The 15024-nt window shown below is 39.5% G+C and overlaps 1 protein-coding gene across 1 annotated transcript; it reads right to left on the bottom strand.

Annotated features, from left to right (window-relative positions):
- Positions 1-190: 190 nt before the first annotated feature.
- ulk1a (unc-51 like autophagy activating kinase 1a) lies at positions 191-13292 on the bottom strand. Its single transcript, XM_058071593.2, has 27 exons — positions 12783-13292; positions 12616-12708; positions 12167-12208; positions 10971-11003; positions 10848-10884; positions 9823-9996; positions 9608-9681; positions 9428-9529; positions 8255-8313; positions 6902-6984; positions 6705-6755; positions 6530-6618; positions 6279-6438; positions 6121-6181; positions 5715-5804; positions 4450-4566; positions 4217-4353; positions 3973-4073; positions 2922-3028; positions 2721-2836; positions 2486-2608; positions 2060-2205; positions 1790-1968; positions 1579-1697; positions 1268-1425; positions 1047-1182; positions 191-963 (listed from the first exon to the last, which is right to left on the bottom strand). Exons 1-27 carry the CDS (start codon positions 12870-12872, stop codon positions 920-922), a joined length of 2721 nt encoding a protein of 906 aa, XP_057927576.2. The 5' UTR covers positions 12873-13292; the 3' UTR covers positions 191-919.
- Positions 13293-15024: the final 1732 nt, after the last annotated feature.

Genomic DNA, 15024 nt, shown 5'->3' with positions numbered 1-15024 from the left:
AAGAAAATTTATAGGACACTGGAGTGGATTTTAAAAGCGGTTTCAATAATAAATATTTATTTTATAACAATGTAATCACTATGCTTCAACAACATGCTTTCGCAACACTGACCATCATAAAATCGGTAGAAAATGCAAATGAAAGACAGCAAGAAATAAAATTACATGTCAATGTTTCTAGCAAAATATCTTCACATACAATGCATACAACCTTCAAATTCAAGTGAATGAAAGCAGTGTACATTTTCTTAAGCAATGTACACTCACACACACACAAACAAAACATGTGCCATGCACTAAATATAATGCAGTTGAGTCACAAAAGTATCGGAAAAAAAGTATCAAAAAATCAGTTGAGTCACAAAAGTAACATTTGCATGAAATTAAGTCTCCGAAATATAATCATACATAATTACGTGTGAACCCAATTTGAGTTTGCAGTGAAGACCCACAAACAGAAGGCACATATACTGTATAGTCTTTGGTCATTTCATTCTGTATCTTTTTACTCAATTTGTCACTTAACAGTTCAGTAAACATCACAAATACTAACCTTTGTTTCAAGTACATCTTATGTTTTGGGCGATTCTATGTGCCAAACATTAACAAACAACACAATGAACTTTGGTAATGAAAACAAATATAGATCAAAACATCAAACAGTCATAACAAAAATCTCACTTCAAGATCATGCCCGAGGAAGTCCAGTCTTCTTTGTGCATATAAGAATTTTCAACCGTTTACTGGACTATGTGCTCGGAGTAGGCGCTCAAGTGTTTATTCCCTTGAGGAATATAAAAGTGCTAGTGTATATCAACAGTCTTGGAGGCTCTACCTTCACATTCTATATCATTGCAAGGAAGTCAATGAGGAATGACAACACATTTTCTCTGAAGGCAGAAGCACGACTCTTGGACTGTTAGATTTGCAGAGCAGAGAGGCGACGTTCAATACATTGCTTGCCTGGGAAAACAGAGATGGAGAATTTAACATTCATATTTTGATGGAAGCGAAAATCTTGTGAAGCCCACAGTGTTTTCACATACATTTTTCTATCCTGTGAATATCTTTTTGATCTGTGACGAATCGAGACAGACCCTCCAACAGCAAGAGAGCTTTATGGTAGCGCTGCACTATTCCTGTACCGCAGTGGAACATCTCATCTAAAGCTGCAGACTGTACCTGAATGCAAGTAGAAAACACATAAGGTTGAGATAAGGGATGTGGAGCGAGTAACATACCATTTGAGACCGACGGTGGAGCCTACCATCTGCACAGAGTGGCAATAGATGAGCTTCTCTGCTGTGAGTCCATTGAAGCGATCCATAAGCTTTTGCTTGTCCAACAGGAAACTCTGTAACCGATTGCTGAGGGAGCGACAGCATGTAACACAGCCCTTGTACAACTCATTCAGCTTCTTAATCACTGCATTCATGAGAGATAGAATACACACAAACATCAATATTGTTATACTGACCCTTTGTCTAATATTCTCACCAGGATACAAATAAATAAATGCTTAAATTATAAATCATATATTTCCTTTTTGAGAAGTTTACACTATCAACAATCAACTACCTTCTTTGACTGCTGATGAAGGAAGTAGTCGACCTTTCTGGATATGTTCTTTAGATCCGTGCAGAGCTGTCGACAAACACTCCACTGCCTTCATGTACAACACTAACTGTTCTGCGTAGCTGGAAGAAAAAAAAACCACAAGGAATTCTCAAAGATTTGTCAGAAGTCTAGAGTGCTGGGGAAATCTTACAAATCACACTGTAGTACAGACCTCCATTCTCGACTTAAGAGGCTGATCTGATCTGTCACCAAACTGTGTTCTAGAAAAGAAACTTCGAGGCAGCTGACAGGATCCAGCGCCGTCGCGTCTTTTGAAGAAGCCAGTTCCATGATACAGTGCACAAAAGCCAATGTGAACTGAAGGTCACTCAGGGCATCTGTATGGGCCTGCTGTGAAAAAAATTAAAATACATGAATCACAGTGAATACTCAACGTTGTCAAATATCATGTTGATATGGAAGTCTGCACCATACTTCGTACCTCCATTAGTGTATCTTCTGGAAGCTCAGGAGGATAAAAGAACAGACTGTGTGGAGTAGCATCCATAGATTCAGTGTCACTGGTTGGACGACTTCTTTGATGACAATTATTTAATAGCCATTGTGATGTAACATAGCTGGGTGAACCTGCATTAAAAAAAACACACACACACAACTGAGCTCCAGACAGAAAACAGCTTAGGGGCACTTGGAAAATTTAGCAAATGTAAATGAATCAGGAGCAAATATTTGAAGTTTAATAATAAATAAAACAAGTACATATTATCATCACCTAATACTGTATGGCAGTGGTGCATCTCACATTGTGGTCGTCAAAAATATCTATGTCAAAATGTGATTGTTTTCTTTTTTGGGCATAAACATCAGCACAACCCCCTATAAGCCAGTTAAAGTCATCCCAAAATACCTGTTAGCATCCTTGGTAGCATAATATCAGGAGTGGTTCCGCTGGCTGGGGAACCCATGGTGAAAACAGGAGTTGGTGGGCTAGCTGACAGAGGAGGACCTGTATGACAGCCACTAGGCGGAGCTGTGGGTTTGAAAGAAGTAGGGTTTATGTGACAGGGTTCTATTACATGTTACTGTTTAGATAATCAAATGGCTGTCTGTGCCTATAAAGATAAAATATTGTTTTAATGTACCTGCAATGTCCATGCTGCTTTCACAGTAGATGCTCTCATTACTTCTCTGTTCAAGAAGTTGAGCTCCAAATGCAGCTTTCAGCAGCATGTCCGACAGTCTGCTGATGCTCTGTGATCTGACCATTCAGAGCATTTAACATTTAATAATTGGCTTATCTTTTACCTGTTCTTACTAATGGCACAATAACAACTTGTTCTGACCTTTTAAATGGCCCCTTTCTGTTGGTGGGTTTTCTGCTGTAGTTGGTGTGGGTAGCAGCAGTCAGGCGAGGACTATGTAGGTCTGACATTGTCCTGCATGAATTTCCCTGTTTGTGAAGAACAAAAGTTAAGACAAGGAAACATAGGCAACATAGAACAACTCCCCCTAAAAGGTGTCCTTCCCCCCCTGTGAAAGTGGCACGTCTTTGGCTTATTTCTTTGTCCTTCTTCTCTACTTTGTTTCAAACCCTTACTAAAGTTTAGAATAAATAAATTGATTGGAGGCTAACTACTCAGCTCGATAGGAGACGTATTATGCAAATTTTAGAATTGAGTTGTGGTCTCCTATGAGCAGCTACACACAATAACCCGCACAGAAAATTTTTTACATTTTGCAGAATCTGCACCTATTCCTGCTGTACGTCCCTTGATTTGTGCTTCCTGCCAAAACCGCCTCTGGGCATGCCCACTCTGTGATTGGTCACACACCCAAAGTGCTTCCTAATATGAACCATATACGGAAGTCCACCTCTCTGTGACATAACAAAGGTGCAGTTTTACCACGCCTTTTCAAATTGAGCATTTTGAGCCATCCAGAACTTCTTTCAGGGCTCACTTCTAAATGCGCAAACCTCATTATCTGAAACTTTGCCATCGTTTAACAGGAAAATACAACATTCGAACTACTTTTATAGGTGGAATGTGGAAGGTGGAGTGGAAAAAGCAGAATAGGTCCCCTTAGGTTGTCTCATGTCCCTGCATAATGGGAGTGTAAAGGTGACTACTGATTGTTATTTCATGTATACAGGCCTCTAAAAATTATTACAAAAAACATATTTAGAAGGTCATGAAAATGTTTTCTATGCCAGGTCAGGTCTGGAAACTAATGATCTGCAATAAATGAGAGAATACTGTACTGTATAATGTACACAATGTCATTTTGGGCCTTTAAGCTATTTAATTCTGCTATGGTTATCATTATATATTAATATAAATACATTTCATTTCCCTGATGGGAGTAATATGTGATATAATGAATGAAGAGTCTGACCTTATGGCAGAGACCTTCCCTCTTATCAGGTGACTCTGTGGGGCATCCAGTTCTTGTACTGAGGGGTAGGGTCTGCTCTGATGTTTTTGGTGTAGTTCCCACTATATTGCAGAACATTATAGGGATGAACCAGTAGCAAATAATTGTGGCATTTTGTTTGAATTATAATAGAAAATCAACAAAACAGAATGAAAAGAGCCTAGGCATGATGAAAGGATCATGTCAAGAGTATGGAAATGCCTACCAAGGGGAGAATACTGCTGTGTCTGGGATCCTCTACTAGTTGGCCTTGAGGAGTAGAGGGCACAGCATGAATCAGGAGATGCATGTCTTTCACGTGGTGAGGAACTTTCGCTGTAGCCAGCATAACACAGCCGAACCCTGGACAATATGTGGAACAAACACAGAGAGAAGTAGTAGTAGTGGTGGGGAGGATCAATTTCTGGTGAAATTACACAGCGGAGTGGTTCTACCTACCCAGTGGAGCCATTTGATCCTGTAGGTTGGAGGTTCTGCTCCAGACGCTGGTAGTTTTGGATCTGAGTTGGGACGGGAATAGGCTCTGAATGGCTGCCATCACGCAAAGCAGACTTGCTACATGGATGAAAGGGCAAGACAGAAATATGATGAAATATTCAAGCCCCAAGTTGTGTTTTTCCATTTGTGTTCATTTTGTGTTTATGATGAATGACAAATGATCAGTGACATGTAAAATAACAACACTTTCCTCAAACGCTTTTAATTCAGTATCAGCGTGATGTTTTCATGCAATGATGGATAAACCTTTATTGGCTTCCATTGCATGTTTACTTCTGACATATGATTGTTGCCTTTTTATCTACAAATGTGCAATACCGGTGCACGCATTCTACTGCCAGGTTATGCTTTCACAAATCACATACTTTGCGTACACAAGTTTTTGTGCATATGCAAGGTATATAGATGATAGAGAGCCCTGGTTTCCAATTGCAGAGTCTACATGTGGTAATTCGATCCTTAAACAGTCAAACATGATCCAATTCAAAAACTAGTTTAAACTGAATTCATGCAATAATTTGTTGTTTTTGTGCATGTAAACCAACAGAGAGTCGAATGAGAAGACATGAGGCATACACACTTTTCTGTATTTTCATCTTTTAGTGGTAAAATTGTCTGGAAGATGTCACAAAGTACAGGACGCTGGACCTGCGCTCTTCAAGCAAGAAGCAGAAAGTCCTGAGACTAGGAAGTGTGTACTCTGAAATGCTATCCTTGAGTCCCGCCCATGCAGGGGTGTTACTCCGTCTTGATTGGATCAGTATGCGAGCTGTATTGATAAGGTTGCCAGGCAACCTTGCCAGGCCTGTGCAAAATTCAAGTATCGGTGCAACCGTTGTCTCAGTCTACAGTACTTCTATGGTATAATTCTAGTCAACGATACAACATGCAATATTACTGTCTCTAAATTGTACAGTTACACTACTTCACTTTTTGAGTTACTTTTATAAAAACAATAGAATTCCAAAATATGATTTTAAAATGTAATACATCAATGGTAACAGTGCCAAAAGAACAGAAAGCAAATATATATATATATATATTAACAAAATCAAACGTGACTTATTTGGTTTGTTATAGCTATTGGGTAGAAATAGAAATAATAAGCTTTGCCATGGCCTGCTTTTTGTGTATTACCGAAATTGCTATACTCTACTTTCTGACTTCAACCCATCAGAATGGAGATGAAGGTTGATTACACTTACCCAGCAGGCTTGGAACGACCCTGCAGCAAGGGAGAGGATGGAGGTGTTCTACCCATAGCTCCAAGACCTCTCTCAGCAATCAATGAGCATCTGATGAGAGAATAAGAACATCATTTCTAAGCATATATTCAATGATAAAAAGAATATTGCTCACTAAGAGGGGGAGAAACACAGCAAAAGTTGGATAGAATGTGTTTAATGTGAATGTACTTAATGTGAGTACCGTCCGTAAAAAAACGAAGAGAGCCAAAGAAACAAGGTCATAAGATTATTGTTTTTCTTTTTATTATCAATTTGAATACACATTGGTAATTATAAAAGTCACCTGCCTATTAAAACGGGATTGTCTCTGGAGCTAATATTAAAATAGTGACAAGAATACAGCAACTTCAAATGTCCAACTCACCCACTGTACAGCAGGCAACTCTCAATGGGTGACCCGACTTCTTCCTCACATGTATACTCACCTGTAAAGCATGGACGCAAACAATTAATACATAAAGGCAATTTGTTTTACAATTGATTAGTTAGTTACTGCATGAAAAGGTGAGTGTAAGATCTTACAGGGTGACTCAGGATGAACCATTACATAGTCTTCTGTGTAAGATGAATTGTTCCTGCCGTTTTGATTGGCAATTTCTTTCAAATGGAAGCCAACTGTGTTCTGCACAGGAGAATTTGTCAACCTGGTCTGAAGGTTGTGATGCCTCTCTCCATTTGAAAGCTGAAAATTTGTTTAATTCAGTAGAATAAATTTTATTTTTCAAGGCCATTTTGGAAAGTAGATCTTTGTCAAGAAAGAGCGGACTACCCACTTGAGGAGAGGCTGAATGGGATGTAGAGGAGCTGCCAGAGGAACTGGCTGTGTCAAAACTGGGATAGAAGCATAGTGGAGCTGGAGAGCCTGTCCAAAAACAAGTAAATGTGTGTCTTAGGATGGGGAATACAGCATCCAAATTTGCATTAAACCAAACTAGAGCAACTACATACACTTCCTTGCGGCTGAGCCTGTCTCCAAGAAAGAATGGTGGAAAAACTCATCTGAAAATGCAAATCCACAATCATAATTGCAGCATGAACAAGCCCACAGACAGCAAAGATTTGGTTTTCAATTATTGCATCTCCAGAAAATTGAATACCAGAATTATAAAAGATTGTGATTTTTAAAATGAAAGAGGCAAATTTACCAAAGCTGATCCGATCCTTGTGGTTTCTCTGAAGAAGTCCCAACAGTAGCTGCCTTAGGTTACTAGAAGTTTCCTTTGGGATGCTGAAGAAATACATTTTTTTGATTTACATTACAAAACACCACTAATTGTATATGAGAGAAAACATGAACTGATTATTGGCCCATCGATAGATGTTGAAACACACAAAACCACTATTGTGTTTATTCTGAATGTAGTAATGTGTGCAAAAGCATCAAAGCTTTGACTCATTTGTCATTCTATGCTGCAGTGTGTTCACAGCACGCGATCAAAGACAACATATTTAGGCCAAATCTGTTTCTGAACACCCAAGTGAGCTGTAAAATACAGTATTCCAATTTCTATCTACTCTACAGCTTCAGAACAAAACAACTGGGCATTAAGATCAGTGACTAGCAAGCCGTGTGTTTATGTCTCGGTGGAACTTTGTGGGTCACGTGGAAAATCATAGCAGTGCAGACAAGGAGATGGCTGCTCAGAGCAAGTTATATATAGATCCCCCTCCCCCTAACCCCCTAAAGGAAACAACAAACTATGCCTTCTCATGCACAAACATGCCCTTATCACTGGCTTTATCACAGCAGTGGATAAGCAAGCCCGAAAGCCACATAAAATGACCTTGTGCAAGATGTCAAAAAACGCACAATTCCAATTTAAGACAGAAGCAGTAGTAGTTTTAAAGTACCTTTGGTCAACAGATATAGCAGACACTATCTGCTCGCCTTTGTTTATAAAGACATTATAATGGGAATGTCGATAAATGTAGCTTGTTGTTCTAAGTCTGTACAGTAGATGGCATCGTAACTGTACTTTTTGACACACCTGGGAATAGTCTGCCAGGGAATACGTAGCAGGAGGAATCAGTGTTGGCAAATTAGCAATTTTTTGCCATATTTAGTGAGTATTCGGACTCTAGATTGTGTTTAAAATAAAAAGCAACTACTGACAAATCTAGGGACTTTTCTGGTCTAATTGGACACTTTTGGAGACTAAGAGGAAAGTGTCTTGTCTTGCTCTTCTCAATAAGCAGCGGGTCCTGCTGTGGGCAGGCGGCTCCGTCTTGCTTGCGACAGAGGAAAGTTTGTTTCGGTGTTTAAAAACATTTGATGTGCTGTTCCCGGTTTTGCTCACTTTTTGTCTCTCCTGCAGGGCTCGTAAAAATTACACGCACGCGCGCAATGGCCAATTTTGCAAATTAGACGACGTCATCTCATCCCCCTGCCCCATCTGCATGCAGTCCTATTGAAAACACCGAAACCACAGTATTTCATCTTATTGCTAAAAGTGCATGTGTGCATGTACAGTAGATAGCTTGTGCAAAGGTGCACCAACCTTGGTACGAGGGTCCTGTTACATTCATAGAAGAGGCGGAGCTCCTGCGGTGTGTTCGCCTATACAAAATTACATTTAAAAGAGAAAGGTATTATTCATAAACACTCCAAATCCTGGTTGTATGCAAAACTGCATAATTTAATATTTTAATTTACAGTTCAATTTTAAGTCTCTGTGAATGGTTAAGACTGTTAGACAAAAAAACTACATTGCATTTAAACAAGAAGAATTTGCTAATCCTTTGATCTGCCAAAACTAAAATCTCCATTGTCAAGCCTTTAGAACAGGAGTTGGCAAACTATGGCCCGGGGGCCACATGCGGCCCACCAAGCGTTGAAGTATTTCTTTTAACATGCAAACTGGCAACATGACTTCCAAGTTGTATGTCTTATTTACTTATTATAACAACAAAACTGTAAAATTAAATTACATAGTTTGATGTGGTCCGACGTTTAAAGTCCTCCTGACAAAGGGGACATGAGAACATACAGCTGATAGTATAACACTTTTACAGATAAATTTACACAAATAATTCAAGAAAAATTATAAGCATAAAATAGTGTATGTGTGTTTAATATATGTTCTGGCCCCCCGGACAATTTTGTTAACTTAATGCGGCCCACATGTCAAAATATTTGCCCACCCCTGCTCTAGAAGAATGACCTCCTTAATTACAGAATGTTACTTCCCCAACTGACAATACATGGTAGTGAAATGTGCTTCAAAATCAACCCATAAATAAAAGTGGAGGCAATCTAGAAAGCATTTCATCCGAGCAGCCAAAGTAATAAGCAGGGTTGTGTAACAGTATTTACTCAAGGTTCTGAGAAATGGCTCACGGCCACTTGTTCACCCCCCACCCCACCCTGTAAACAAGGATCTTTCCGAATGATCATTCAATATTTTCCACATAGCAGAGACCAGGGAGGGTGTCAGCCAGCTGCTCAGTCATAGCTCGTGTTTCTATGCTTCGAAAAACATGCATCATGTTCGGTTTTGCGTTGACAATAAGGAGAACAGCACTTCTAGGAACCTAGCACCTCTAAAAGCAGATTCACAAGGGCTTATGTAATGAGAGACCTTTGCAAACACTTTTTCAAATAAATGTACTACGTAGGAGAGTGACGTTAACATGTTTGTACATGCTGACGTGCATGTTTTTAGATTACTCACATGAAATGGGGCCTTTCCAGTGAGACACTGGTAGATAATGGTACCTATGCTCCACAGATCAGCTTTGGCATCATAATTCTGGGACATGATGACCTCAGGAGCCTGTGCCCAGACAATTTAGAAGCTGAGTGTCATTACAACACTATAGCACAGGTAACATGAAGAGACCTTCAAACTCACCATGTACATAGGAGAGCCACACAATGTTGCTGCCATCGTGTTTGTCTGAAGATGACGTGCAAAGCCGAAGTCAGCTGCAGGAGGTGAGAGAATTTGAGGGATTATCAGTGCATTGCACTCTGCGTGTGCATGTGCTGTGTTTCATGTTTCATCCCATGTTTTTGAGAGGACAGAAGTGCGTCCGCCTATATAAATTTGCTGAGTGAAGCCTTTACCTATCTTAACGCAGGTGTTGATGGAACTAGACCTCCTTCCCATCGGGTGGCACAGCAAAATGTTCTGGGGTTTCAGGTCTCTGTGAAGAATGCCTTTGCTTTGCAGAACCTTCATGGCCTGAGCAATCTGCTGGAAGAACACTCGGATTGTGTCCTCACTTAACGTCCCCTTAGCTGAGGGAAAAACATTTTTTGAATGAATTTCCTGGGATGCTAGTAAACATGCTGGAATGGATCATGAACCTAGACTAAGTTCAGGACCGAGATGTTTAACAGCTACTCTACATTTACCCAATCTATTGATGCCGTAACACATCAGGACTGTACTTTGTGGAAGAGACTTTTGTTTACAATGGCTCCTCATTTGGATATTATTGCAAAGGCTGCTGTGTTTTTCCATTAGAGGACAAGGATAAGTGTGTGACAGATGGGTGAGGTCATGTGGGTGCTCTGTGAGCCAATGTGCTTCTGTGGCGTGCTGCAAATAGCTGGCTGTGGCTCCTGGCAGGGACACAAAACAGTCAAGTCTACAAAATAAGAGACAGCGACAGAATGACACCAGCACTTTACCTCAGCATTTGAACAACGACACTGACGGCCTAGATTTAGTCAATGAAAAACTCAGCAGCAGCATCATCATACTTGTTTGAAACCCGAGTCGGGGAACTTTTTTAGTAAGAAATGTTGATCTGTGGTGCAATCACATACTGCAGTACTTTCAGGTCAAAGGCAAGAATAATTACACCCAGTCTTTTTATGGTTTCTAATAAACATTACATTACAAGCCAATTCTTATGGTTAACTTTAATCTTGGTCAGGGATATTAGTGATAATTTGCTTAAGAACTTGTGGGAACATTTAATCTGCAACCCTCAAACCACGGAAAACAGCAAAGCCTCTTAAAAGCCACAATGACCTGCTGGCGTTGGAGCAAGCTGCTCCAAACTCCTTCCACAACACAACCAATCTTGTGTCATGTACTGAGAATGACCAAGTGGTGATACAAGCTATATTAAGATACTTACAGTGAAGATACTCAGCCAGGTCACCTCCATTGCAGTACTGTCAAGATAAGACAAGTCATCAGGAACAACATATTCTTGCAAAATATGTAAAAGTACATTCTTGCAAGTGGTAACATACTGTACCTCCATTACTAGATACACACATCCTCCTATTTCCTGGGGACAAAAACAAATAAAGAGTTACATATGTAAGACAAATGCACAAAATCCATTTTTAGAATGATAAATCAGTGTTTCCCATACATTTAGTTATTTGTGACAGCTCGCCACAAACACATTTGGACCGCCACAGATAGATTTTTTTCACAGATTTGGCACTGAACACTAAACATTACAATTGGACGCTTTTTTTTTAATCTCCGAATCGTGTTTTGGATACAATTAGATGATCATCTAATCCTACCCAAGCAAAGCCACAGATGGATTGCAGCTCTGTGGGAAACACTATAAATATCTAATTGTTGATTTCATTCTGACATCAAAAAAGAGGCCAACAATATCACAAACAGGGCCTGAAATAACACAATTTTGAACTAACAGGTGCGTGAAATCCAACACAGGAAAAGTCACACATGAGGTGAAGTCACAAGATGGAGTACTACAAGGGTGCCAAGTATAAGGTGTCCTTTTTGACAGATATATATATACTGTATATATATATATATATACACACACACACACCATCACCAGATATATACACCACATATACATACACACACACAGTATATATTGTCCATGTAAAAGAGGTTAACAACAGGTGAGCACTGTCCAGAAAAGTCTCTTGACCTAGAGTCTCATTGTATAATCTCAAGGCATGTCAGTGTGCATCTGGTGTGAGCTGATACTTTATAAGCCATTGTTTAACTAGCTACACCATGCCACCTGTCACAAAAGAGAGGTTCGCTCGCACAATTCTGGTTGTCTAGGAAAGTGTAAAGCCATTCATTCACACAAACTCACAGGTGGGCAAATGATTTATGTCCTATGTCCCAGCTTTGAAGGATGAACTTTTGTGTGTGTGGAAGGTAACCTGTACAATGTCTGCTGTTAGATGTTTGAAAGAGGCCCAAACATAATAAAATACATACCCATATCTATATATTGACCGTGCATGTGTGGGTTTTGTCTGGGTACTCTGGTTTCCTCCCACATTTTCCTCCCACATTCCAAAAACATGCTAGGTTAATTGGTGACTCCAAATTGTCCATAGGGTGTACCCAGGGTGTACCCCGCACTTTACTATGGCTTTGCAAAGTATTCAAAGAGGTATTGAGCTGAAAAACAAAATATATAATGAAAATAAAAAATAAAATACCCACCTGACAGTCCAATAGTCTGACTATATTCTTGTGTTTGAGTTCCTGGAGAGATGTAAAAAAAAGTTTAATTTAAAAAGTTTAAAAACCAATTGTGAATCATTTGTTTTATGGATATGAACCCAATCAACCATATACACATTCAGGTGCAGTTTCTACAAGATTACTAGTGAGATCATGGACACAAACAGCAACGATGCAGTCATTTTAAGCCATGTCCCCAAACAGATGGTTCTGATGCCATCCCAATATTGACAGTGGTGTTCAGTATATAGAGCTTTTTTTTTTTTTTACAAAATAAAAATCAAAAGGGACACACCCACATCCTTTGATTTGACACACCAGTCATGGGGGTAGTACTTGCACATCATTTGAGGATTGCTATGATATGCTGTCATGCATTAACTATGCTGGAATGCATACACTGCTTCCAAAGAGACTACAGTTCTTACCTTTAGTATCTTTATTTCTTTTCCAAGTAGAGAATGGGATTTGGACAGATTTTTCTTGTTGATACACTTGACAGCCACTTCCCACTCATGTTTCTTGACAAAGATACAACATTTTAGATGCAATGCATCAAACACACACATGTTAATGTCACTGATGTACAAATTACCTCCTTATGTCGTCCTTTGAACACAACTGCAAAGGCACCGTGACCAATCAGGTCTTTCCTGCTGAACTCAAACCTCCCAACAGACTCCATGAGGAACCTTGAGCAAGTATCCAAGCAGGTCCTGGAAGCTCGGTCAATCACCACCGAGTGAGATACACGTACTAATCACAAAGCCTCCTCTGATGGTGGGGGATCCCATTTTAATGGACGCTGGTAGTGTCTTCGCATGGAACAAGCATTGTTTTTTTTTTACCACAACGTCGACGGCGCTCGTACAAAGTTGTTACAAAAAGTTACCACGTGCGACAGGATGTCAACAATCACGAACCACCGAGGAGTGTATTTAATCTTTTAAAATCGCTCAGCTGCTTGTCGACCACATACACACAAGCTATAGAACCGCGTTACAACCGTCAAAAGTCTGTAATCAGCAGGAGCTCATTTATTAACTTGTGTCCTCCTCACCTTTTATCGCTCGGGTTCCCTGTTGTCACTCATGTTGCCATTGGGCATGCGCGAACCCAGTAGCAGCTGTCTGACGGCGGTGCCTTCAATGACACCTTGTAAATTATTTATTCAAGTGCATCTATGGTAAACAACATAATACAGGGGTATGTTTAGTTGAACTGCTACACATTCTAAAACTACAATTAAGAGTTGAATTGTTGATACTAGTAATTATTTGTTTGTCACCTATCACACAAGATACAGCAGGCTGTTTTCTGTTAACTTCTTAGAATATCGTCCAAATTAAAGAATATCAAAACGCCCTACATCTTTGGATTTTCGGTCTGACAAAAAAGTACATAGGACCAACAATAGTATAAAGTGACAGTATCAGGTGACAGTTACCCGTATAGCTACAAACATTTAAAAAGGAGCAACCACCTATATCACTAATGTTGACAAGTGCAAATAATAATAAGTTTATTTCAATAACCCCTCATCCAGGGGTCAATTAAAATGTCTATGACAAAACTGAACACATTTAAATATGTCACACCTGCAGGAGGTTATGATGTAAACTTGTTTTCGCAGAGACATTGTGCAACTGCACTGACACCATGTGTTTCAGGCATTTGTCCCCAGGGATTCAACTGCTCATAATCAATCACAAACAAAACATTAGTATCATAGAAACCACCAACTTTGTTGTGTGTTTTAGCTGTCTCTATGTTTCCATATCAACTACAATGAGTCTTAGACACTCACATTCAAAAAAGTCACCTGAGGCTCACATGGGAACACTTCCAGATTTGTAATTTTTTTTTTTGACAGGTTAAAAAAAAATTGCTTACACACTGTGCCGGATTAATATAGTTGCATCCAGATGGGAACATATCACTTAGAAGAGTGAAAACTGTTTAAAACTTATTCCAGTCGTGTACCCCTAAACCCCCTACTCCTGCATATTTAAAAACATAAACATTTATATCTTAATTAACTCAAAATATTGAACATAATTAATTGTTTGATTATTTTATAGTAATTAATAGTAATTTATAGTAATTCCAGGGCTTGTTTTTTGTTGGCCCTCTATAATAATTAACTATATTATTAGATAATGAACACATTTGCTTTGTCACCTGTAACTCAAAGCTAAGATGTACATGTTTGGTTCCTGATCATGTTTTTCCATTAAGCATTGGGATTCCGCTTTGTTCAGCTGACCTTGAACACACCGTAATTGTGTGTCATGTGGCTCTGTGACCATGATTTCATCTGCTCCTCAGTCACTTTACATCATTCATTTTTATGCATGATATATTTTAAATGTGTTTCATAAATATGAGGCATATTTGGAACTAAGGCCGCACAGTGACCAAGTGGTTGGCACGTAGGCCACACAGTCAGGAAATCGGGAAGCGTTTGAATCTGTGTGGAGTTTGCATGTTCTCCCCGTGCATGCGTGGGTTTCTCCGGGTACTCCGATTTCCTCCCTGAGTCCAAAAACATGCTAGGTTAATTGGCGACTCCAAACTGGTATGTTAATGGTTGTTTGTCTATATGTGCCCTGCAATGTTGTGTCACCAGAGAACAATGGCAATTGAAGAGAGAAAAGTCACACAACGATCACTTTTATAACAAATATTGGAGGGGACCGTCAACCGTCATGTTAGTAGCAAGGTAAGGGGAGCAAGCCATGTGTCAAAAATAGATTTTTTAGGGGTGTGTGAGTTATGCGTGCATTTTCTCCATTGCTGGTGGTGCAGCAGGGATCTACTGTATTGAGCGACTGTAT

This window comes from Doryrhamphus excisus, linkage group LG3, assembly GCF_037039965.1.
Source record: "Doryrhamphus excisus strain RoL-2023G ecotype Guam linkage group LG3, RoL_Dexc_Guam_v1.1, whole genome shotgun sequence".
NCBI classification, from domain to species: Eukaryota; Metazoa; Chordata; class Actinopteri; order Syngnathiformes; family Syngnathidae; genus Doryrhamphus; species Doryrhamphus excisus.
Note: the sequence above shows the minus strand (reverse complement) of the source record. Positions and strands in the feature narration are given on the sequence as shown.